General features: G+C 45.3%; 1 protein-coding gene across 1 annotated transcript; it reads left to right on the forward strand.

The window, feature by feature from the left end:
• Positions 1 to 122: 122 nt before the first annotated feature.
• Positions 123 to 5,615, forward strand: PSMB9 (proteasome 20S subunit beta 9). The gene is made up of 6 exons (XM_007972990.3): positions 123 to 281; positions 2,139 to 2,206; positions 3,288 to 3,419; positions 4,036 to 4,165; positions 4,395 to 4,536; positions 5,435 to 5,615. The coding sequence occupies exons 1-6, from the start codon at positions 222 to 224 to the stop codon at positions 5,560 to 5,562; spliced, it is 660 nt and encodes a 219-aa protein (XP_007971181.1). The 5' UTR covers positions 123 to 221; the 3' UTR covers positions 5,563 to 5,615.
• Positions 5,616 to 9,040: the final 3,425 nt, after the last annotated feature.

Here is a 9,040-nt window from a genome sequence, read left to right on the forward strand (position 1 = left end):
CCTCAGGGCGGGGCTGTCTCGTCACTTGTCTCCGGGCAGATCTGCCCTATACAGGTTAGCGCCGCGCGCAAAGCCGCTGCGCAGCGCGCAAAGGCGCACAGCAGCACCCAGGCGCCTCCTGGCGGCGCCGCGAAGGGGCGGGGCTGTTGGCTGCGCGCTGCGCGCTGTCCCAGGTCCGAAACCAGTGCCCCAGGCGGCGGGGAGAACGGCGCCTGGCAGGGATGCTGCGGGCAGGAGCACCAACCGGGGACTTACCCCGGGCAGGAGAAGTCCACACCGGGGTAATGGGTCTGGGCTTGAGGGTTGGCACAGGGGTGGAGGAGGTGTACCGGCCAGGGGACCCTGGAAGCGCGGAGAAGTGAATGCAGAGACCGACGGGAACGTAGGGAGGTAGCCTCTAGCAGCCAGCGCTTGCAGCCCGCAGTCAGCATAGGGTATTTCTTTTCTTGGGGGATGGGGGGGGGTCGCCTAGCGTGTCCGTGAAGGGACCAGGCACGCGAGGCTGGTGGAAAAGGGGGTGCTTTGACTCCTAGCTGGAAGCGTCAAGGGGAAGCTACTCTAAAGCGCTTTCGCTTTCACTCTGGTCCCAGACAGTGGGGGCTGGTTAAATCAAGAAAGGGGGTTGGGGATGGTGCAAAGAGATGAGGAAATGGTTCCCTGGGTGAAGTAGAACAGCACTTGGGAGAAGGAAATATAGGCACTTATTGAGAAGGACCAATTCATCACACAGACTTTTGATAAACTTGCCACTGGGTAACTCTTAGCCCAAGCACTGATAATGGGGGTTCTGCGTTAACCAGTGATGCCCTTCCCTAGCTTGACCCAGAAAGGCTCCTCCTTGGCCCAGATGCTGCCTTGCTCCCTTCCCTGTGTCTTCCCTGCCCACTCCCATGTGCCCACGGGGGGGACTTTGCTTAGGATGGGCGCCTGGGGCAGATGGCAGCCCCAAGACTGGCTGGCTGGCTTCTGCTCTGGACTACTGCCACCACTCGTGGCTTGGGGGCAGCTTTGTTACAGAGGAATAGCCTCTAACTTGAAGTTAACCCTGTTCTTTGACCCTCTGTTCATGATAAGTGGGTCTGTCGGAAAGCACACTCAGAGAAGCGTCCTTTGGGGCCAGAGTAATTTACAGCCTGGTAAGAAAGGCACAGTGAAACCACTTATACTCTGGGAAATCTCCCCTCACTGCCAAATGAGCAGTGGCAAGTAGGAAGTAGAAGTGGAAACAAGGGATAAGAGTTAGACCTGAATTTTAGTCCCAGGTCTACTATTAATTCTGTGTGACTCTGTATAAGTCGTTTGCATTTTCTGTGACTTGGTTTCCTCATTTGAACCGAGGATCTTTAAGACTCCTTCCAACTCAGCAGCAGGAAAAATGTAGCTCTATCTCCCCTCACTTTTTCTTGATTCTTTTCTTGACCTGGAAAAGTCAACTTAAACTTCTCAGTCAAATCCTCTCTTGGTACAAATTTACCCCCCTGGCTGCTGAGATATTTATTTACCTCTTGATCAGAAATTCCATAACTGAAACTTTTATTTTAAACCATCTATGTGTTCCTTGCTGCTTCTCTCCTGCCTTGCCGCTGGCCATGCTAACCACTGCCCTCCTCGATTTTTTCCACTGTTCAATAAATTGAAAGAGCTCACTTCTGATGAAATGGGGGTTGAGAGTGGAGGATTGTGAACAAAAGAAAAGAAAAGAAAAGGCTGACCTTGTTTCCCAGAATCATAGTCAAATGCTCTGTGTTGGGTCTAAACCACATCTGCACATACTAGGAGCCTTTCCCGTGGAGATAATTTTCACTTGTGGAGCTGCTTCACTTCTACCTGTAGGAACCTCATCTCCACCTCTCTCTTTACAGTGGAGAGGATTCCACTAGGCAAGTTGGAACTCAGGGCCACTGTTCTTTCTGTGTTGTATCACAGCTGCGCTGTGGCATTCCCTTGCAGCCAGATGAAACAATAGATAAAGTGGAAAGATGAAGGGAAAAAAGCCTGTACTGACAGTCAGCTCTGGCCTGTTACTGTGTGATCTTTGAGCCAGTCAACTTCGCCTCTCTGGGAATATTTTTTCTTCTCTAACATGAGGGCATCAAGGCTCTTCCTGCCCTGATATTCCATATTCTGTGTCTCTGCAGACCACCATCATGGCAGTGGAGTTTGACGGGGGTGTTGTGGTGGGTTCTGATTCCCGAGTGTCTGCAGGGTAAGTAAAAGTGAAGATGTATGCATTTGGAAAGAAGTTAATGGCCTCAAATACACATTTTTCTTACCCATTCATGAAAAGACTGGCAAATTGGAGCTTTGGAGGAATGGAGTTGACCTTCCCAAAAAGCCACTAGGATAAGCTATTTGGTGGGCGCTTGGGTCTCTGAGTTTGTGGAGGAGGATCTGGGGTCTGAATGCGTATGTGACCTGTCCTAGTAGTGTACAGGGATGAGTGTAAAGGAATAGGGTCTGAGTGGGGGTCAGGAGACAGATTTTTGAGCAGCTTCTTTCCATTTGTATTTAGAGATCAAAAAGATGATTCTGTCAAGCAGATACCTGATTTCTCATTTACCATATATTGAACTACGTTGTCTCTTCCCCGCCTCCTAACCAATTTCCTCACATGCAAAATGAGTATATAGGGTTAGGTCAATATTACTTACATTATGTTCCATAGAACATAGTTATGTTCTATGTTAATAGCATAGGTTGTTAATAGCAAAGAAAAATTGATGAGGCATATTTTTCTTACCTTAGCATTTTTTGCTTTGTTATAAAATCTAAGCCTGAAAAATAAACCTAATTTTCATTAACATCTGTAGTGATTAATAATATCTGAGATGATTATTTGCCTCCTGCTTTAATCCAAGCATTAAACTTCATGCTATTCTCTTGTCAAATAAATTTGAGAGACATTAAATGATCACCCTCAAAAATTCCTGAGTTCTGGTTGGGTGCAATGTCTCACATTTATAATCTCAGCACTTTGGGATGCCGAGGTGGGCAGATATTTGAGGTCAGGAGTTCGAGGTCAGCCTGGCCAACATGTTGAGACCTTGTCTGTAATGAAAATACAAAAATTAGCCGGGCTTGGTGATTGATGTCTATAATCCCAGCTACTCGGGAGGCTGAGGCAGGAGAATCACTTGAACCCGGGAGGCAAAGGTTGCAGTGAGCCCAATATTGCGCCACTACATTCCAGCCTGGGTGATAGAGTGAGACTCTGTCTCAAAAAAAAAAAAAGAAAAAGAAAAAATTCCTGAGTTTTAACTTGGTGACTGTTGACTCCCTCCTAACAGCGAGGCGGTGGTGAACCGAGTGTTTGACAAGCTGTCCCCCCTGCACCAGCGCATCTACTGTGCACTCTCTGGTTCAGCTGCCGATGCCCAAGCCGTGGCCGACATGGCTGCCTACCAGCTGGAGCTCCATGGGTATGAAGCTCTGGAGTTCTGACTCCCCACCCACTAGAGCTCCCTCAACTTGCATGAATCCATGTACAGTGTGCTGTTCCAGGAGCTGGACACTAGGAAATGAAAGATTCTTGTTTTGGCTCCTGCTGGCACTTGAATCTGCCAGTTTCTGCATCTGTAAAGTGGAGACAATATATATAGTACCTTATGAGACGGTTATTTGGAGAACCACGTTATATATGCAAACACAGTTTAAAAGCTGTAAATCACTATCCTAACATAAATAATCAGGAAGAAGGTGATATTGTGACCCACCCTAATTTCAGGCAGTTACCGTATGAGAAATCAAGGTCGTTGGGATGGAAGTAACCTTATCTGCTTTTCCCCATAAGGGCAGGGCCCTTGCAGCCAAAAGAAAGCTATGTGGGTGGGGCTCAGCAAAAGAGAGTGAGCAATTGAAGGGTTCTTACCAGTTGGTGGTGTGGGACTCTGGTTCCCCTGTACATGTGGGAGGGAGGCTGCAGTTTGAGCTATTGCAGCTGTAGTTTTCAGGGTTCGTTTAGCAGGGATGATGGTAACAGTATAGGAGAGTGAGACTTAAAATTCTATCAACCTTTATTCCGAATATTTCCTTCAGGATAGAACTGGAGGAACCTCCCCTTGTTCTGGCTGCTGCAAATGTGGTGAGAAATATCACCTACAAATATCGAGAGGACTTGTCTGCACATCTCATGGTAGCTGGCTGGGACCAACGTGAAGGGGGTCAGGTGAGTTTCTCCCAAAGCGCTCTCTCCTCTAGGCTTCCCCACTCTCCTGTAGAGGGAGATGGAAGTCGTATGTCATTCTAGCAATGAGTTCCAAGGACACTACCTCTGAAAGTATAGTACATTTGGGACATGAGATACCAGGGCTTCATTGCAGGGTGCAGAGACCACTTAATGTCTCAGTGGGAAGGAAGGGCTTGATGATACTTTAACCTGAGGATCCCTCTCCCAGGTATATGGAACCCTGGGAGGAATGCTGACTCGACAGCCTTTTGCCATTGGTGGCTCCGGCAGCACCTATATCTACGGTTATGTGGATGCAGCATATAAGCCAGGCATGTCTCCAGAGGAGTGCAGGCGCTTCACCACAGACGGTAACCAGCCAAGTGGAAGGGTACCTGGGGAGGGCTTTTAAACATGGGAAGGAAGTAGATTACGAGGAACAGGAATAGAAATACAGGGGTGACCATTTAAGTTAATGCCCAAACTAGTACACTTTTAAACGTGAAAAGGGGCAGGACAAATGCAAAGCTCAATGGGGCTCTTGAGCAATACGGATAAACCAGGGCTGTTCTGAGTAAATCAAATGAGGATACACAGTCACTGTAAGAACCAGTGGTGTGCTAAGCACAATGGCTCACACCTGTAATGCCAATACTTTGGGAGGCTGAGGCAGGAGGATTACTTGAGCCCAGGAGTTTGAGGCCAGCCTAGGCAAGATGGTGAAACCCTGTCTCTACAAAAAAACAATAAAAAAAAATACAAAAAAAATGAGCTGGGCATAGTGGTGCACACTTGTAGTCCCAGCTACTCAGGAGGCTGAGGTGGAAAGATCATCTGAGCTGGGGAGATCAAGGCTGTGGTGAGCGGTGATTGCACCACTGCACTCCAGCCTAGGTGACAGAGTGAGACCCTGTCTGAAAAAAAAAAAAAAAGAACCAGTGGTGTGCTGAGGTGTGCTGAGGCTGGCTTGGGACCGCTCATGAGAGCTGATTGTTAAATAGTCAAGGATTTGTGAGCTGCTCATTAAGCTATTTGTAACTTGCAGTTGATCATAGTGGGAGCATTTACATCATGAACATCAGCAGATGCCACACATGGAAGCCTTCTTTTAAAAAAACTGACTTACCAGCACACCACTAAATATGCCTTTCTGAAAGATGAGTTTTGAGGTGAAAGCAGTAGTAGGCATATGGATGGAGGGGGAATAAAAATATTTTTGAAGCTAAGCCATTCTCTTTCTCCCTCTCTCCAACTTGAAACCCTCTGCAGCTATTGCTCTGGCCATGAGCCGGGATGGCTCAAGCGGGGGTGTCGTCTACCTGGTCACTATTACAGCTGCTGGTGTGGACCATCGAGTCATCTTGGGCAATGAGCTGCCAAAATTCTATGATGAGTGAACCTTCCCCAGACTTCTCTTTCTTATTTTGTAATAAACTCTCTAGGACAAAAACCTGGTATGGTCGTTGGGAAATGAGTGCTCAGGGAGATGGAGCTTAGGGGAGGGCGCTTCCTCCCTCCTAGATGTCAGCATACACTCTCTCTTCTTTTGTCGCAGGTCTAAAACATCTTTCCTAGAGAAAACAAAAGGGACTAAACTAGAAGTATAAAGAGCCCTATACATGACAGGTCATCACGTACTGAATGATTTTGTAGTAGTACAAACAATAAAAATTCTTATTCTTGTGCCCAAGGGATGAGGATGCAAGTGAGGTGGTGGGAATCTTTCCTTTGAGGCTAAGACTGACAGATAGGCAAGACACCTGCACACATGAGAATTAGCTAAGTCTATCAGCAAACTCGCATGGAAAAGAATTCCTTTCATAATGCATTCATTCACATTAAAGAGCAATACATGAAAAATGCTCAGATATTTTGGGGCACTTGTGAATTTCAAAGAATAGCGACAATAACCAAAAGAAGCTACATTTATGGCATTGGGTAAATGTTTTATAAATTTTATCTCTTAAAATTCAAACCAGAAAACCCCCTGTAATCCTTCCACTTTGGGAGGTCAAGGCAGGAGGATTGCTTGAGCCCAGGAGTTCGTGACCAGCCTGGGCAACATAGTGAGAACCCCGTCTCTACAAAAAATATTAAAAATTAGTCGGATGTGGTGGTGCACGCCTGTAGTCCCGGCTGCTTGGGAGGCTGAGTGGGAGGATCGCTTAGGCCTGGGAGTTTGAGGCTAGAGTGAGTTGTGATTGCGCCACTGCACTCTAGCCTGGGTGACAGAGAAAGATCCTATGTCAAAAAACAAAAAAAAAAAAAAAGGAAAAGAAAAGAAAAAGAAAAACAAACAAAAACACCCAACCCTATATAGGTATTATTCCTTCTATAGGACACATAGAGGTTTAGAAGGACTAAATCACTTGACCAAGGTCACAAAATAAGTTCTGAGGCTGGGACCTGAGATTTAGTTTTATTATATGCCCTTCCTCTATCACTCCCTAAAACTTCCCATTCCCTCAATCCCCATATATCATCTTGAAATCTGCAACAAATAGCCCCATACATTGGTTGGCACTTATGAAACTGTTACCAGATGACTAAGTAACTGTATTAAAACAAATTGAATTCTGCTTCTATCTTTGCCCTGCACTTCCTGAGTGACGGGAGTGAACTCTCATGTCCTTTTCTGTCAAAAGATGGTGCTGAATGATTTCTAAGGTAGTTTGCAGTTCCAACATTCAATGCCATTTTGCTAACAAGTGGGCAGTCAACAGGCATATTCAACAGAAATACTAGTAGGATCTCAGGCTAAACATACCAATTCAAAATACTCCAGAACAGTCACATCCCCCTGGAGTGTAAAGAAAAAATCTAAAATTACAAATGCCTGGAGTTGTTTCTAGCCATGATATTTAACTTATTTGCGATTTTAAAACACTAGTTTAATAGCCCATTTTTATCGCTGATCACAGGTAGAAATGCTGGGCAGCATACAAAAAGCAAGTACTCAAGGACTCCAAAAAGTAAACAAAAGCAGGTGGATTGTGAAGAGGGTCAAAACTTGGAGAGGGACCCCTCCTGGAGAGTGGGTTTTCAATGTTTTCCCCTTTTTTCTCCCAGTTCTGCCCTGACATCAGGCCTCAGGTGCAGAGCTGCACTACGTGGTAGCACAAGCCCTGAGTCAATAAGAGAAATACCAGCTTTCTGGCCAGAGGAACCAAGAAAAAGGGCCCCTGCGGGCGGGGATGTGTAGGGGAATCTCCAAACTGAGAGTGCAGGAGGAAATTCCCTAATTCTGAGTCTGAACCCTCAGGAGTACCAGGATCCCCCTGAGCTGCACATGCATGTGACATGCCCTAAGGGCACAGCAAAGACTTTGAGAACTGAATGAAGATTAAATCTTTTAATATTAGAAGACTTCGGCGGGGCGTGGTGGCTCACGCCTGTAATTCCAGCACTTTGGGAGGCCAAGGCGGGTGGATCACCTGAGGTCAGGAGTTTGTGACCAGCCTGGCCAACATGGTGAAACCCCTTCTCTACTAAAACTACAAAAATTAGCTGGGTGTGGTGTCTGTAATCCCAGTTACTCGGGAGGCTGAGGCAGGGAGAATCGCTTGAACCTGGGAGGCAGAGGTTGCAGTGAGCCAAGATGGCGCCATTGCACTCCAGCCTAGGCGACAAGAGCGAAACTCCATCTCAAAAGAAAAAAAATTAGGAGACTTCATTTTTCTGCATTGGTCAAATAACTGTTCTAATGCCCTTCATTCCAATAAAAGGTTTGTAGCAGCTTACAGAGATAATTTTAAACAATTTTTAAAAGAAGAAAACAACATTGGGTCAAAGAGAAAATATGGTTAAGAAAATAAGTGAAGCCAAGGACTGAAACTAATAGACAACATGAATATCTTTAAAAAAAAAAATAGTGGTGTGCTGTCTTATACTGGCTAGCAAGAGCAGACTGTAAAGTATTCAGGATTTTTGAAGACAGTTGTTAACTATTGGTAACTTGATACCACGGTGGAGGTATTTATACTATAGAAATCAGCAATGCTACAAGTCAGAAGCATTGTTTTTCTTGAGAGCCAGTTTAACAGGACACATATTTATCAGCCAACTATAAATAGATAAAACATAATTGGTTCTGGGCCATAGGATAGTGAAAGCAAAGAAGGAAATAAAATGAGGTACAAGATTCATAGGATTCATTTTTTAAAAGTTGCCAAAAAACCAAAAGTTATATGTAATAGTTCAAGTCACACAGAACATTTACTCAAATAGGACATGCATCATGCCATAAAGGTAATTCCAATAAATTCCAGAGTATCAGTATCTTAGAAACTATCTATATTCTAGGCCAGGAGCAGTGGCTCACGCCTATAATCCCAGCACTTTGGGAGGTCAACATGGGCAGATCCCTAGAGCCCAGGAGTTTGAGACCAGCCTGGGCAACATGGCAAAACCCCATCTCTACAAAACATTTAGCTGGATAGGGTGCACCTGTAGTCCCAGCTACTCAGGAGGCTAGGCGGGAGGATCGCTTGAACCCAGGAGGCAGAGGTTGCAGTGAGCTGAGATTGTGCCATTGCTTGCCAACCTGGGCAACAGAGTAAGACCCTGTCTAAAAAAAAAAAAAAAAGAGAAACAAACTATATTCTGCAACTATACTGTAATAAAATTAGAACTTGATAACTAAAATATACTTAAAATTGTAAGTGAACAAATATATTTATCAGTAACATGAATTTAAAAGGCAGTCGTGGATGGGAGGATCGCTGGAGTCCGGGAGATGGAGGCTGCAGTGAGGCATGATTGCGTCACTGAACTCCAGCCTCAGCAACAGAGTGGGACCATGTGTCAAATAAATAAATAGCAGTTATAAAGAAAATTAACTATTTTTAAAACAGGTGGTAAAAATGTTACAGATAA

Source organism: Chlorocebus sabaeus, chromosome 17, assembly GCF_047675955.1.
Source record: "Chlorocebus sabaeus isolate Y175 chromosome 17, mChlSab1.0.hap1, whole genome shotgun sequence".
NCBI lineage: Eukaryota > Metazoa > Chordata > Mammalia > Primates > Cercopithecidae > Chlorocebus > Chlorocebus sabaeus.